The sequence below is a fragment of the Zalophus californianus genome, chromosome 9, assembly GCF_009762305.2.
Source record: "Zalophus californianus isolate mZalCal1 chromosome 9, mZalCal1.pri.v2, whole genome shotgun sequence".
In the NCBI taxonomy this organism is placed as follows: domain Eukaryota; kingdom Metazoa; phylum Chordata; class Mammalia; order Carnivora; family Otariidae; genus Zalophus; species Zalophus californianus.
The window spans coordinates 72221908-72239789 of record NC_045603.1 but is presented as its reverse complement, the minus strand read 5'-3'; the positions used below and the strand labels follow the sequence as shown (position 1 = coordinate 72239789).

Genomic DNA, 17882 nt, shown 5'->3' with positions numbered 1-17882 from the left:
GGCAAAGCACCTTCATGCACATGATCTCATTTAATACTGTAACTTGGGCTGTATAAACATTAAAACCGTTTTTCAAAGGTTAAATTGTTTTCTCAGATTGACACAATTCATAGAAATTATAGCAAGGAGTAGATCACAAATTTTTGAACCTTAAATAATTGCTTGTCTTGGAGAGTTTTTATTCAATATAATTGAAGTGTCTCCTAAAAAGTAGAATTATAAAGTAAGTTCCAAGGACTTTTTAAAGTCCAACTTAACATATTGTTTTAACAGAAGACTCATATTTTTTTAAAGGAAGCCTTAAAAATGTCATGCTGGTTTTGGGGTATATCCGGAAAAGTACCGAAAGTACACAATACCAAAAAGGTAATGTTTAATAAGATACTGTATTCCAAACACATTGCAATGACATTGATGATTATAACATGTTATGTGTTTTATACATTTATAATAAATATAACATATCCTATAATACTTCAAGCAGTTTTAATTGGTAGCTTCTTTAGAGTGTAAATAATTTAAACATAAATCTTCAAAATTAAGTTTCAGTGATTTAGCAGTGTTCAGTATTTTTTGAGATGAAGTAGAAATACCAACCACTATAAAATGAGAACTAGCCCACATTTAAGCTAAATGTGGGTATTTTTCCTTACAACTTACCAATAGCCATATTAGGTCTGATTTTGAACAGTGTTTGAAAAAATGATTTCTTTCAAAAAATGAAATGTTAGATTATTAAAGGTCCATACTCTTTTTGAAATGTAGTAGTTCCTGTAAGATGTTTTAAACATTTTCCAAATGGAGTTTCTTATAAATAGCAGTAATTTAGTACATTATTTTTAGCTGTATTTATATATATATATTTGTACAAGACAACTAAATATAAATGAACAAAATTGAAATAAAATAAAAATGCCTTATGGCCGATCTTTGAAACATGGTTTCATTTTTTTCTTTTGTAGAGATACAATCTTGTTTGTCTGTTTGGGACATCAATCTTCCACATGAAGTGCAAAATTTAGAAAAACATATTGAAGTGAGAAAAGAATTAGCTGAGAAAATGAGAAGAATATCTGTTGAATAAGAGATATTGGAGATATTTGTCTTTGGATGGGAAGATTATTCTCTTGTAAATATTTCTTTAAAAATGTTTACATATGAAAAGGGTTCTTCCACTTTTTGAAATAGCTCATGTGCATATGAGGGAACTTTTATATATCTTATTTTAAATATAAATATGTGTAAAAATAATTATCAGTGAAAATATGTTTTGAAGAACTATTGAAAATATAACATATTTCCTACACATCCTAATTAATTTTGTGGATTAAGTAATGAAAGGAAATCTAAAAAGTACATAATTGCAGGAGTCATACTAAAATTTACAAAGTGACTAATTTTGTTGCTGTTATCTGTAAGGAAAGTAAACATTATTTAAAATTCTGCACTTAAACAAGACTGTTGTTTTCTTACTTTCTAGGTATTCTGCAAAGTAGAATCAAACTATTAGACCCATTTCACATGTAATACATTTCTTCTTAGATTGCTTTTAAATGCAGCTATCACATAGGCTTGTAAACCGTCAATGAATTTTCACTAATAAAGCCCTTCATTGGGATGTGCGTTCTCTTCGTTGCTGATTCAAACAATGCATTTCATGCAACTTCCTTCCATCTGGAAGAAAATGTCATGAAAAGTGCTGATGAGAAAATGTAACATGTTGTCATAGCCAGGAAAGACACAGTCACTTTCTCTTTTACTGTTTTGCAAGATTCTGTCTTTGAATGTGGATACCCTGAAATTTGTATAATTGGTGTAAATACAATGTTCAGTCTTCAAGTGATTTTTTTTATGTTTTAATTTGGATTCTCAGTGGTAAGCCAGACCTCTGGTTACTCATTCCTAACCTCTGCTCTAACACTTCTACCCACCTTCTTCCTAAATTTGTGACTCTGCAAATCCTGCATCACTCGGGAAAAAAAGCACATTTCCAGAATTACAGGATTCCACAACTCCCATTAGGACCATGGGCGCAAGTATGTTAACACTTTAGTTTGCTGAAGAAGGAAGGAGCTTCAGGCTATGATGGGTAAAAATACTTCCTAACCTAGTCTCCTAAATTATACCTAAATTGTTTAAATATCTTCCCACAGTAAGAATATCAGGGCCAAGTATCTAGGAAACAATTTGAGTGCTGTTCTGTTTTAAGGAAGAACATTTCTGGTAAATTCATTGGCCCTGGCCAATATTCATAATTTCAAACAATTCCCTGTGATAGGATAACCAGTCCATTTAATTCTCAGAACTGACTGATGTTGTTTTATAGGATGATTTTAAAAATAATGGAGGAGTTTGTTTCTGTGATATTTCTCATTGTTCCTTTGTATTTATTGCAATTTTTTACAAAGATAATTATGAAGAAATATATAAAATGAACATTGTATTTGAATGGAATAATAAACATTTTTAAAGCATGTTTAAGAATTTTAAAACTTTGTGATGCTTTATTTTTCACATATATGTCTATAATCTGTCTAATATGAAATTTTGCATTAATGTGTGTATGAGATATATAGAAAATGCTAACTAAAGTTTTTTCTTTAGGATTTATTCAGTTTTCTATCATACACATAGTTTCCAGGATCCCAGGATAAAACCTAGTAGGCCTGATCTATTTCATTTTCAAGTTTTCATAAAAATTTTCTTAAGTAAGATTATTCACTCTTGAGTACAGTAAAAAATGACTTTAGAACAATTTATAAAAAATTGACAGTTATTTTAAGTTTTTTCTGTCTAGAACCCCCAAATAAGCTACTAATCTTTATAAAAGCATAAGCATTTATCTTAAAAGAAAATATTTTGGAGCGGAAGTTTAAATTTAAAAAGGGAGCCCCCATTGGGACACCTGGATGGCTCACTCAGTTAAGCATCTGCCTTCGGCTCAGGTCATCCATGGTCCTGGGATGGAGTCCCACATCAGCCTCCTTGCTCAGCGGGGAGGCTGCTTCTCCCTCTGCCTGCCCTACCTGACTCTTCCCCTGCCTGTGCACTCTCTCTCTCTCTCTGACAAATAAATAAATAAAATCTTTAAAAAGATAAAAAAATAAAAAGGTAGCCCCAGATCTAATTCTGGCAAGCACTATGGATTATGTGTGAACTACTTTAAGTAAAATTCATCTTATTTTTCATCAAGACTGTGACATAAATTGATGAAACACAGCAAAAATAACAAAAAAATTTTGAGAATTTTTCTAAATTGAAGATACTGAGGGTAGATAATGTCTAAGCCTCCTGGGACTTTGCATCTTTATGTAATCCATCACTGTATGTCGCTCAACACCTAACTTGGGAAACTTAATGCTTTTGCTTTTCATGGACACTCATCAGCAATATAGTAAAATCTTAAACTGTGCCAACTTGGGAGAAATTGAAATTCTCATTCTCCATCTGGCCAGTTTCCCAGCCTTGGGACCATTGTTGCCAATAACAATTCAGAATCTGACTGTTTAAAAGTACACAGGTACTTGGTTCATCCAATTCCTCAAGGTATTTGGAGTGTTCTTAGCACCTTCATTTTTGGTTGGGAGCCAGGTCTGTAGTCTGAATGTGCTGTGAGTGGTGAGCAGAAACATGGCTCTCCCTTTGTGCTGTCCTCTCCCTTCCCTTGGTTTACAGGCTCACTGGGAAGTCTCTACTAGGGGGATTCTCAGCCCAAGACAAAGAGTAGGGAGAGGGATGGGTCATGGGGGGATACTGCTTGGCCTCCAGAGATTCCACTGTCCCATGGCAATAGGGCCTAGACAGCCAGAGTTCATGGAGTACCTTATTTGTGTCACTATGACTAATCTGAACACCATGGAGAGGAGGTTATTATTATCCCCATCTATTTCTGAAAATACAAACCAGCGGATAAGTGCTGGGTTAGAAGTATTACGGGACAAAACAAATGATCATATGGGGAAATAAAGAGAGAGAAAAACCAAGAAACAGATTCTGAACTATAGAGAACAAGCAGATGGTTATGAGGAGTGGGGAGGTTGGTGGCGGGAATGGGTAACAGGTGATGGGGATTAAGGAGTACACTTGTGAGCACTGGGTGTTGTAGGAACGTGTTGAATCACTAGGGGGAAGAGTTGAGATGGCGGAGGAGTGGGAGGACCCTTGTCTGGTCTCTCCAACACAGGTAGATAGTTATCAAATCATTCTGAATACCCAAGAAATCAATTGGAGGTCGGAGAGAACAGAAACTGCAAGTCTACAAGTAGAAAAGTAACCACCTTTTGGATGGTAGGAGGGCGGAAGTTCACTTGGGGGAGACATGGCTGTGGATGCAACGGTGGGGAGGGAGGCTGCTTATGAAGGTAAGCAGTATTACAAGCTGCGGAGTACAAAATCTGAATTTACAGATTTGCTAGTGTGGGGGACATGTCTGGATTAAGGTGCACAGGTGGTGAAAAGGGGCAGAATCCCAGGAGTGATAGGGTGGTCTGAGGATGCCCTGTGCCAGGGGAAGAACAGGTGGTGCCAAGGTGCTGCACTGTTCTCAGGCATAGGAGCCAGGAAGCCAGCAGAGAGCCTCAGGTCTTGGTCAGGCTTTCTGCTATAAATTGCAAACTGCTGTGCAGTTATGGGACCCCTTTTCTGGGACAGGCCAGCAAGTGTGGGGGGACCCACCCTTGGAGGAACAGTGTGGGTCTGCGCCCTGGCCATCCCTGAAATTTGGGGTTTTGAAACACCAAAATGCTCCAGACATGAATAGCATGAATGCAGGGGTCAGATGGAAACCGGTGAAACAAATAGGGTGATTGCTTTTCTGTGAGGGCTCACTGAAGAGTAGGGGTTGTGAACTTTCAGCTCCCGGGCTAGAGAACAGGGGGCGGCCATTTTCTTTTCTTTGTTTTTTCTTTCTTTCCTTTTCTTTTTTCTTTTCTTTTCTTTATTCTTTCCTTTTCTTTCTTTTTTTTAAAGATTTTATTTATTGAGAGAGAGAACAAGCAGATGGGAGAGGCAGAGCGAGACGGAGAAGCAAGATCTCCGCTGAGCAGGGAGTCCAGTGCAGGGGGTCCCAGGACCTTGAGATCAAAACCTGAGCCAAAAGCAGACACAATCAACTGAGCCACCCAGGTGCCCCATGAGTGCAGCCATTTTCATCCCACCCAACGGTGCTGAAAGCCTTCAGAGAGCAAAACAGTGCCACTTAGTGGAAGACAGAACTGTGTGTGCCAAGCCTTGCCCCCTATGCCCTGGAGGCACATTTCTTTTCTTTTTTAAAAAAATATTTATTTGTTTGACATAGAGACAGAGAGAGAGAGGGAGCACAAGTAGGCAGAGCTGCAGGCAGAGGGAGAGGAAGCAGCAGACTCCCCGCTGAGCAGAGAGCCTGATGCAGGCAGGGCTCCATACCAGAATCCTGGGAATCATGACCTGAGCAGAAGGCGGACATTTAACCGACTTAGCCACCCAGGCGCCCCCTAGAGGCACATTTCCACTGAAACGAGAATCAGCAGAGCAGCCCCTCCCACCCCGCCCCCGCCCGAGGAGACCTGCACCAAGTTTATTGATCATAGAGTGCTAAAAAGTCTTCAGCTCTAAGGGAAATAGGATCGAGCTTTGTTTTTACTTTTATTCTTTATTTCTTCTATTTTTCTTATTTTTTCATTTATTTTCTTATCTTTTCCAATTTCCTTTTAAAAATTTTTTATTTTAAAACTTTTATATATATACTTTACATATATATTTTTAATTTTTGTCTACTTTCATTTCATTTTATTTTATTTTTTACTTATTTTATTTTTTATTTGGGGATCTAGATTCTTTTAACAAACAGACCAAAACACACCCAGGATCCAGTTTGTTTTTTTGTTTGTTTGTTTGTTTTTTGGTTTGGTTTTCTTTTTTTATGTTTTTGTTTTTCTTGTTTTTTTTTGTTGTTGTTTGTCTTTTCTTTTTCTGTTTTTTGCTTTTTTTGTGTTTTTGTTTTGTTTGCATTTTGGTTTTTGTTTTTGTTATTTTTTCTCTTTCTCCTTTTCTTTTCTGGACAAAATGATGAGGTGGAGAAATTCACCCCAAAAGAAAGAACACAAGGTTGTACTCACAGCCAGGGATTTAATCAATATACATATAAGTAAGATGTCTGAACTAGAATTTAAAATAATGATTATTAGGATCTAGCTGGGCTTGAAAAAAAGCATAGAAGACACTAGAGAATCCCTTACTACAGAGATAAAAGAAGTAAAATCTAGTCAGGCCAAAACGAAAAATGCTATAACCAAGATGCAAACACAAATGCAGTCCATAAAAATGAGGATGGATGAAATGGAGGAGCAAATCAGTGATATAGAAGATAAAATTATGGAAAATAATGAAGCCAAAAAGAGGGAAAGAAAGGTAATGGGCCACGAAGGTAGACTTAGAGAACTCAACAGCTTAGTAAGATGTAGTAACATTCATTCATAGGAGTCTCAGAAGATGAAGAGAGAAATAAAGGGGCAGAAGGTTTATTTGAACAAATTATAGCTGTAAACTTCTTTGAGTGGAGAAAAAAAGATCAAAAGTAACAAAGACTAAAAAGAACCAGAGAATATCACCAGGAACACCAACTCTACAGGTAACACAATGGCACTAAATTCATATTTCTCAATAATCACTCTGAATGTAAATGGACTAAATGTGTCAATCAAAAGACATAGGATATCAGAATGGATTTAAAAAAATGACAAGATCCATCTATATGTTGCCCACAAGAAACTCATTTTAGATCTGAAGACACCTGCAGATTGAAAGTGAGGGGATGGAGAACTATCTGTCATGTTAATGGAAGTCAGAGGAAGCTGGAGTAGCCGTACTTATATCAGACAAACTAGATTTTAAAACAAAGATCGTAACAAGGGCAGTTTGGAAAACTGGTAGAAGAGATTATATCTTATCCGTCAAGAAGATCTAACAATTATAAATACTTATGCCCCCAACTTGGCAGCATCCAAATATATAAATCAATTAATAATAAGCATAAACTCATTGATGATAGTACAGTAATAGTAAGGGAACTTAACACCCCACTTACAGCCATGGACAGATCATCTAAGCAGAAAATCAACAAGGAAACAATGGCTTTGAATAACACTCTGAACCAGATGGACTTAACAGATATATTCAGAACATTTCATCCTAAAGAAGCAGAGTACACATTATTCTTGAGTGCACATGGAACATTTTCCGGACTAGATCACACACTGCGTCACAAATCAGCCCTCTACGAGTACAAAAAGATCAAGATCATACCATGCACATTTTCAGGTCACAACACTATGAAACTGGAAGTCAAACACATGAAAAAATTTGGAAAGACCTCAAATACAAGGAGATTAAAGAACATCTTATTAAAGAATGAATGGGTTAACCACGAAGTTAAAGAAGAATTTTAAAAACACATGGAAGCAAATGAAAATGAAAGCATGACAGCCCGAAAACTTTGAGATGCAGCAAAGGCAGTCCTAAGAGGGAAGTATATTGTAGTACAGGCTTACCACAAGATGCAAGAAAATCTCAAATACACAACCTAACCTGAGACCTGAAGGAACTAGAAAAGGAACAGCAAATAAAGCCTAAAGCCAGTAGAAGAAGGGAAATAATAAAGATTAGAGCAGAAATAAATGATATAGAAACAAAAACCCAAGTAGAATGGATTAAGGAAACTCAGAACTGGTTCTTTGAAAGAATTAATAAAATTGATAAAACCAAGCCAGACTTATCAAAAAGAAAAGGGAAAGGACCCAAATAGATAAAATCACAAAGGATAGAGGAGAGATCACAACCAACACCACAGAAATACAAACAATTATAAGAGAATACTATGAATAATTATATGCCAACCAACTGGACAAACTGGAAGAAATGGATAGATTCTTAGAAACTTACAAACTACCAAAACTGGAACAAGAATAGAAAATTTGCACAGATCCATAATCAGCAAAGAAATTGAATCAGTAATCAATAATCTCCCAGCAAATAGGAGTCCATGGCTGGATGGCCTCAGAGCAGAATTCTACCAAACATTTAAAGAAGAATTAATACCTATTCTTCTGATACTGTTTCAAAAATTAGAAATGGAAGGAAAACTTCCAAACCAATATCCCTGATGAAAATGGGTGCAGAAATTGTCACCAAGATACTAGCTAATCAGATCCAACAGTACATTAGGATTATTCACCACGACCAAGTGGGGTTTATTACTGGGCTGCAAGCGTGGTTTAACATCCACAGGTCAATCAATGTGATGCAACACATTAATAAAAGAAAGGACAAGAACCATATGATCCTCTTAATAGATGCAGAAAAAGCATTTGACAAAATACAGCATCCTTTCTTGATAAAAACTCTCCACACTGTAGGGATAGAAGGAACGTACCTCAATATCATAAAAGCCATATGCAAAAAAACCCACAGCAAGTATCATTCTCAATAGGGAAATACTGAGAGCTTTCCCCTAAGGTCAGGAACACGACAGGGATGTCCACTCTCACCACTCTTGTTCAACATAGTACTGGAAGTCCTAGCCTCAGCAATCAGACAGCAAAAGGAAATAAAGGGCATACAAATTGGCAAATAAGTCAAACTTTCACTATTTCAGTCATGATATTCTGTATAGGAACCCAAAAGACTACACCAAAAAATTGCTAGAATTCATACATGAATTCAGCAAAGTCATAGTATATAAATTCAATGTGCAGAAATTCGTTCCATTTCTATATACTAATAACAAAGCAGCAGAAAAAGAAATCAAGGAATCAATTCCATTTGCAAGTGCACCAAAAACAATAAGATACCTAGGAATAAATCTAACAAAAGCAGTAAAATATCTACACTTTGAAAACTATAGAACACTTATGAAAGAAATTGAAGAGGACACAAAGAAATGAAAAAGCATTCCAAGCTCATGGGTTGAAAGAACAAACGTTAAAATGTCTATACTACCAAAGCAATCTACACATTTAAGGTCATCCCCATCAAAATGCCACCAGTATTTTTCACAGAGCTATAACAAACAATCCTAAAATTTGTATGGAACCACAAAAGACCCTGAATAGACAAAGCAATTCTGAAAAAGAAAAACAAAACTGGAGGCATCACAATTCTGGATTTCAAGCTCTGTTACAAAGCTGTAGTCATCCAGATAGTATGGTACTGGCACAAAACAGACACAGAGATCAATGGAACAGAAGAGAACCCAGAAGAGAACCATATGGACCCACAACTATATGGTCAACTAATCTTCCACAAAGCAGGAAAGAATATCCATTGGAAAAGAGACAGTCTCTTCAACAAATGGTGTTGGGAAAACTGGACAGCAACATGCAGAAGAATGAAACTGGACTACTTTCTTACTACAAAAATAAATTCAAAATGGATGAAAGACCTTAATGTGAGACAGGTTACCATCAAAATCCTAGAGGAGAACACAGGCAGAAACCTCTTTGACCTCGGCCATAGCAACTTCTTAGTAGACATGTCTCCAGAGGCAAGGGAAACAAAAGCAAAAATGAACTATTGGGGTTTCAGCAAGATAAAAAGCTTCTGCAAAAGAACTGATCAATAAAACTAAAAGGCAGCCTGTTGAATGGGAGCAGATATTTGTAAATGACATGTCTGATAAAGGGTTAGTATCCAAAATCTACAAAGAACTTAACAAAATCAACATCCAAAACCCAAATAACCCAGTTAAGAAATGGGCATAGGACATGAATAGACACTTTTCTAAGAAAGACATCCAGATGTCAAATAGACACATGAAAAGATGCTCAACGTCACTCATCATCGGGGAAATACAAATCAAAACCATGATGAAATACCATCTCACACTTGTCAAGATGGCTAAAATTAACAAGAAACAATAGGTGTTGAGGATGCAGAAAAAGGGAACTCTTGCACTATTAGTGGGAATGCCAACTGGTGCAGCCACTCTGGAGAACAGTATGGAGGTTCCTCAAAATGTTAAAAATAGAACTATTCTATGATCCAGTAATTGCACTACTAGGTATTTACCCAAAGAATATAAAAATACAGATCCAAAGGGATATAGGCAGCCCAATGTCTATGACAGCATTATCAACAATAGTCAAACTATGGAGAGAGCCCAAATGTCCATTGACTACTGAATGGATAAAAAAGAAGTGATTACACACACACACACACACACACACACACAGACTGGAATATTACTCAGCCATTAAAGAGAATGAAATCTTGCCTTTTGCAATCACATGGATGGAGCTAGAGTGTATTATGCTAAGTGAAATAAGTCAGTCAAAGAGAAATACCATGTGATCTCATTCATATGTGAAATATATATAATGGAATATTACTCAGCCATCAAAAAGAATGATATCTTGCCATTTGCAATGATGTGGATGGTGCTAGAGTGTATTAGGCAGAGTGAAATAAGTCAGTCAGAGAAAGACAAATACCATAGGATTTCACTCATATGTAGAATTTAAGGAACAAAACAGATGAACATAAGGGAAGGAAAAAAAAGAGAGAGGGAAGCAAACCATAAGAGACTCTGTTTTTTATATTTATGACTATTTTATTTTTTAAAATCTAGTACAAAGGCAAATTTCTCAATAACCATTGAATCACTAGCCTAAATAAAGAACCATTTATGGTAATTCAGCAAAGAAAGTATAGACAAAGTTAAAAGAATGTGGCAAGGGGACAATATAGTTATATAGTACCATGATACTTTCATGTCATCACTTCAACCTCAATACTGTCTGGTAATGGATTAAAATCCTTCAGCATTGAAATAATTCTAGATATTCATTTCTTGCATCTTTTGATTCAATATTAAGGCTTCCTAGATGCCTTCAACTTTCAAGAAGTAGGAAAAATACCGTAGAGAACAAATGATAGATGTTTGTTAACAGGGTTGATGGAAGGAGGTGGGTCGGGGATGGACTAGATGGGCGATGGGTATTAAGGAGGGCACTTGTGATGAGCACTGGGCTTTATATATGTGATGAATCACTGAATTCTACACCTGAAACTAATTTTACCATATATCTTAACTAACTAGAATTTAAATAAAAACTTGAAAAAAAGGGTGTATACTATGTAATTTACTACAGTGGGAGCCCAATTTGCAAGCTTATTCTCTCATGTTGGCATTGTTTTGGTTTCCTGTTATGCATGGTATAGTGCAGATGGGGTATCTATCAGAGTAATAAGGCAACCATAGATAGAAGCTGCTTGTAGGTAAGGGTATTCTTTGACCATAAACTTTGTTTCGATGGATTTCTGCTGCCAATCACCAGATACATACATATTTGTCACAGGATTGCATCAAAAAAGTCTTTGCTGCAGACAGATCAATAATAACATAGCTATTTTGACTAAAGTTATGTTTTTAGAAAGAGTATAAGTTTACTAATATGTTAGGGATGTGGATTTCTTTGATGAGACACTACAATTTGGGATAAACAAAGTATGCCTAAAAATAAATGTAAAAAGAACTTGTAAATTCATTGGTCTATGTTCCATGTTGACTTGTAACAGCAAGGAGATTTCCTGGCATCAAAATGAAAGTGGAGTTGCAAAGAACTATATGAGGTGTTTTGTTTTGTTTTGTTTTGTTTTGTCTGCAATTACTAAAATAAACACATTAAGTGCAACTCTATGATTTTAACTACAAACATAATTAATTTGCTAGTATGTCGATCAGTTGATAACATTTATGATTTTCTCCGCTTCTCCGCTGAATTGTCTGCAGTTATGCTTTGTGCAGCAAAGGGGAGTAAGATTACTCTGACTTTTTGTTGTTGTTTCTGGGTTAGGGGGCGGAATGTGTAGTGGTGGGAGAAGAGAGCAACATTGAGGATGAGGATCATCTGATGAAAATTCTGCCTTAGCACAGAGTTGCTTTTTCCATGTAATTTTTCTGCATTACAATAACATCTCTCTGCTCCCCTCCCTTCCTACAATTTGAGGTTTGCTATTTATCTGTTTCATATCTACTATGTCGGAGCTACATTACTGATGGGCACAATGTCTCTGGCACATAATTACATCTGGAAAATTAACTTTGGCATTTGAAACCTTCTATGGATTTCTGATAATTTCTAGAAAGTTCTTTCTTGTTGCAGTAGGGAATTATAAAATAAATGAGATCATTTCAGTTTTATGTGTCAAGCCTGCTTGAGTAAATCTGGGAGTATATTTAGCAAGAAGGATTTTATATAAATATAAGTTTAGTTACATAAAATAGAATGTCTTCATTGATACATACTTATCTCAAGAGTAAACATAAGTGGTGGCAATATCTAGTAATATTCTAAGTGAACTATTATGTTAAGCTCTTAAGTCAACTCAATTACATTTTCATTAAATGCTCTCAATTATTTTATACATTTTGGTGTTCCATAAGATAATTAGTGCGTGTCAATTACAGAGAAATAAGTAGTCCTTTATCCGTTGACTACTGACATTTTACTTTTTAGAACTTTTTTTGGGTTATTCACTTTATATTAAAGAAAGTGGTTTTCCAAAGAAACTAGAAGTGAGGAATGTGGGCTCTGGGCTCATGGTTATACCAGATGGCCTGCCTGATCTCTTTTGGTGTCAGTGTGCTCATATGTAAAAAGATGAAAAAATACTATCACATATAGCTGTGAGGAGCATATTCTTCTCAGATCCTATTTTTCCCCAAACCTAAACGAACTTTTAGTTACTTTATATTTGTTGATGGAAGGTGAATTTTAAAGTTTGCTGCTAGTAGATGGAGCCAATATTCTGCTGATTATTCATTCTGCTGAGTTACGTGAGTGACAGACTATGGTCTCTGGATTGTGTATCACAGGTATTAGTGGCTGAGTAACTTGGTATCCCGTCAAACTAACACTCTAAATATTTGTTCAGCCTTTATTCAGTGAGACCTAGGAGATACTGATTTTGTGTTAACCAAACTAATATGAAAACAAATGGGCCTTGGTTTCATTCCAGCAATGATTTGGAGAAGTCCAGCTGCTGAAAACTAAAAAGTTTAGATAAAAAGAAAGATCTGATAAGATGATATGGAATTATCAGGCCAAAGTCAAAGTGAGGGTGAGAACACAGTGAGGTAAGCAGAGCATCAAAGCTACCTTTTGTCCCCTGCTGTGAGCATTTGCTGATCCTCGTGAACCTGAGCTTCCGTCTCCTCAGCTTTGAGTGGATTGGAGGACATAGGACATATCCCAACACACCTCATGCTTGGGAGTCAAATACACAGCTGTTTCCATTAGGCAGGGGCACTGAAGGGATACATCTCAGTGTGAGAAGCAGGAGTAGAACTGCCCCACCCTCTCCCACGGGGACAGCATGGTCCTGAGATTGCCCATAAGTTCACCCTTTGGGAGCTACAATCCAAATTCACATCATGAATATTATTAAAAACAAAATCATTCAAACTATTGATTAAATAAAAAATGTTTTTTAAAGTCCTTTAATTAGCTAGGAAGAGGGCAAACACATTTAGATTTTGATAAATATATATGTATTGTCATTTCTAGAGTAACCACTAAAAGAGTAAGTACAGAGTGTATAAATTCTAAAGTAGTTGAGGGGAAAAAAGAAATTATAAAATATTTTTCAATCCAAATGAAGGCAAGAAATGAGTGAAATAGAAACAGAGAAAAAATGGGACAGATAAAAAAATATACCATAGGTATAAAATCAAATATATCAGTTTTTACATTAAATGTAAATAAACTTAATGATCCAATAAAAAAAAGATTTTCAGATTTGATAAAAAATAAAAATCCATCTGTAAACTATGAGATACAACTAAGTTTTAAAAATACATAAATGTTGAACATAAAATAATAGAAATACAGACACACACAAATAGTAACCAAAATGAAGCCAAGACAGCTATACTAGTAGTAGACAAACTAGACATTAAGGCAGATATCATTGCTAGAAGTAAAGAGGATCAGTTCATAATGCAAAATGTTTAATTCATTATGAAGATGTAACTTTTAAATATATATGCAAAATATGCATTTGAATTTATATGATCACATAATCTCAAATACATAAAGCAAAAGTTAGCAAAACTGCAAAGAATAATTTGACATATAAGAGTGACAAATTTTAATATACCTTTCTCTTTACTTGATAGAGCAACTAGACAGAAGAACAAATTGGTGAGGACAGAGGTTTGAATAGCACAATGAACAATTTTGACATGATGGAGATAAAAAGAATATTGCAACCAGTATCTTTATCATATGTGTTTCTTTTTCAACCACACAAGAAACATTTATAGAAACTTACCATAGCTGGTTCACAAGTCATTAATTTAATCATTTAATTTTAAAGGGCTGAAATCATACAAGTTTATTCTCTCACCAGAATGTAATTAAGATAATCAATGATGTACTATGCTTTGGCTAATTGAATTTAAATTAAAAAAGGGAAAAAAAGAAAAAAATCAATTGCAAAAAGGAGTCACAGTTTGGCAATCTGACTCTGATACAGAAATCAGTGTGCAGGAAGTTTATCAAAAAGTGCTTCTTAGATCCATACATGGGTTGGGGGGATAGAAAAGAATGGGGCAGGATGGGGCAAAAGGAGAAGTTGGGTGGTGCCACAGATGTGACCAGACCTTTGTTAACCTCATGGAGAACTTTGAAGCTGCTATAGCCCTTCAGTGTTGTCTAAGTTGAGGTGAGGGACCCAGGACTTTATACCTACATAGACCATAGATCACACTGGATGTGGGATATATGGAAAGGGCAAAGTGAACTTGGGCACGACAACACTTTCCGCAGAGGCATCTGTAGGAAAGGACTGTAAGACAAGTTGACAACCTTCCCAGCAAATGGGGGAATGTGTTCTTCAGTTCTGGGTGGCGTTGAGCAGCATCTATGGGAGATAACTAAAATTCCAATGTATTTCTAAAGCAATAAATACCTATGTAAATAACCAATTGCTTTGAATGCATTTGTTGATTCCAATAAAATTGGGATGAGGTTTTGAAGGACTTATGTAGTATGTGGAACTGAAGACATAAATGAGGATCTACCAAACATGGGGAGTCTAATTAAAGATTCACTCCTCAAATAAAGCTGTAACTCAAAGAAGTAAACTCAGAATAAAGGTAAACCAGACCCCACTCACCTCACTTTTACAGCCCCTTCCCTCCAAGTAAAATATGGCTGAGCCATAACTAGGTGGTGATAAAAGAATCTGAGACACTGTAACTCTGAAGTCATAGTAGAGTTGTAGACCAAATTTATATTACATGTTTCCAAAAAACATCAGATTTGTTATTGAAAGTAGTTCCACTGGTAGTATTTAGGTACCTGGAAGAAGAAAACTGACATTTTCACTGAAGGAGTATACACTTATTCTATCAGTCAAATGATGTAAATAAATTTTTAAAGACAATAAGCAGTGCACAGTCCAAATAAAGCCTACAAGAAAAGAAGACAACATGAGAGAGAAGATTCAGGGTCATATCAGAACAGAAGGAGGCCAGCTAAAAGTCTAATTATGAGAATAGTGAAACATAAGATCTGAGATAAAAACAAATTTGAAAATATTTTCAGGGTGCAGGAAACTATAAGTATGACTGAGGAGATCTGAAAAAGAATCAAGTGGAACTTCTGAACAGGAAAATTACAATAATTATAATTAAAAGTGTGTCATGGATGGGTTTAATAGTGTGTTAGACACTGATGAACAAAAAGTTGGTAAACTGGAATATAAGTTAAAATAAATTTTCTAAAATGCAGCCTGGGTAGAAAAATAGATGGAAAATATAAATGGAGTAGCAAGAATCTTGTAGGATGGAGTAAGAAGTTCTCACATGTATCTGATTGGAATGTCAGGAGAGAAAATATGGGGAGAGGTATGTTTGATGAAATAAAGGCTAAGAAATAGCTAGAACTGATGAAAGATACCCTTCTATATATATATATACACACAATGTCTTGAGAATCTAAATCAGGATAAATTAAAAGTCATCTCTACACAGACACACTAAAACACAAATGCAGAACATCAAATAAGACGTGGATGATTCTCACAAACATAGTACAAGTGAGAGAAGCAAAACAAAATAACAAAACATAGAATGCTTCCACTCATATAAAGTGGAAAAGAACTGCCCTATTGTTTATGGATTCATAGATAGGTGGGAAACTTACAAAGCAAATAAAGAAATGATGATTACAAATGCCGGAACAGTCAATATCTCTATACAAAAAGGAAGGAATTATGATCGAAAAGCAAGCAGGTGGGGGATTCTGGGATTTTGGAAAACTTTCTATCTCTTGACCTAGTTGGCAGTTACATGGGTTTTTGATTTATAATGATTCTCTAAATTATGCATCTGTTTATGTATTTATTCATGTATGTTATATCAATAAATAATGGAATACACTAATTTACTTCCACTGAATGATGTAAAATTCTTCTGAAAACATTTTTTAAACTTCTGTAATTCTCATCCCCTCAGGTTTAGCTTTTATTTTTTCCTAGCCTGGCAAGTGTTAGTAGGTTTAATAGGGTATAAATGTTTCATCAATAATGAAATAAATCACTGTTTCTGGTTAACACCACTACATAATGCCTCATTCAGTTTATTTTTAAAGTAAATGATATGTTACATTAAAAAGTGAATCTGTTTATATTTTATACATGGTATCCTTTATTTTTTGGCCCAAGTCTTTGGGGTCATTTTTTGACTGTCAGAATTTTTTTTAGATATTCTTTGGTTATACTTTAAGGTTTTCATTATTTATTATTTATTTATTGACATATAGTTGATATATAACATTATATTAGTTTCAGGTGTACAACATAATGAGTTGATATTTGTATATGTTGTGAAATAATCACCACAGTAAGTCTAGTTAACATATGTCCCCATACATAGCTAAAATTTTTTTCTTCTTGTGATGAGGATTTTTAAGATCTATTCTCTCAGCAACTTTCAAATATGCAATGCAGTATTGTTAACTATAGTCACCATATAGTACAGGACTTATTTATTTTATAACTAGAATTTGTACCTTTTGACCTTCTTCACCCATTTCACCTACCCCACGCCCTACCTTTAGCAACCACCAATCTGTTCTCTGTATCTATGAGCTTGTTTTGTTATTGTTGTGTTTTGTTCGTTTTTTTCCCTGTTTTTTTAGATTCCACATACAAGTAAGATTATACGATATTTGTCTTTCTCTGACTTATTTCACTTAGCATAATGTCCTTAAATTCCATCCATCTTCTCACAAATGGCAAGATTTTAACATCAAGTTTAAAATCATTCAATTTTAAAATCACAATTAAGACTGTATCTGCAAAATAATTCTGAAATTTTAAGCTTAAATTGTTGAGTATTGAAAACCCACTGAGAAGTAGAGAAGAGGAGCAGGTTTGGTGCAGATGATTATTTAGTGCTTGACATGTTTATTTTAGCTTCTTGTAAAACACAAAGATGGAAATGTTCAGTAGACATTTGTGAAGGCTGATCCAAGACTCATGGGGTTAGAGGTAGATCTGCGATGGCTGAGAGGTCATTTGTATTAGTTTGTTAAGGGCTGTTACAGCAGTGTATCAAAGATTGGATGGCTAAACATGAAAGGTCAATTTTCTCACAGTTCTGGAGGCTAGAAATCCAAGATCGAGGTGTCAGCAAGTGGGTGGCTTCCAAGGGCTGTGAAAGAAGAAGCTGTAAGGGCCTCTTTCCTTGGCTTGCAATGGTCATTCATCTTCTCCCCATTATCTTTTGACCATCTTTCCTGTGTATGAGTCTGTGTTCAAATTTCCTCTTCTTATAGGAACACCTGTAGTTAGGGTCCACTTCAATGACACTTTATTTTAATTACCTCTTTAAAGATCCG

At 35.4% G+C, this 17882-nt stretch overlaps 1 protein-coding gene across 5 annotated transcripts in view; it reads left to right on the top strand.

The window, feature by feature from the left end:
- The window catches only part of LRRK2 (leucine rich repeat kinase 2), a 142144-nt gene extending 139652 nt beyond the window's left edge, over nucleotides 1-2492 (top strand). For 4 of the 5 annotated variants that reach the window (XM_027592219.2, XM_027592217.2, XM_027592216.2 and 1 more), the window contains 2 exons: nucleotides 295-366; nucleotides 963-2492. In XM_027592219.2, the coding sequence (XP_027448020.1) occupies nucleotides 295-366; nucleotides 963-1022 (132 nt within the window). In that variant the 3' untranslated portion in view covers nucleotides 1023-2492. The remainder of the gene's footprint in view (nucleotides 1-294; nucleotides 367-962) is intronic. The other variant, XM_027592218.2, reaches the window with a different exon arrangement.
- The last annotated feature ends 15390 nt before the right edge of the window (nucleotides 2493-17882 follow it).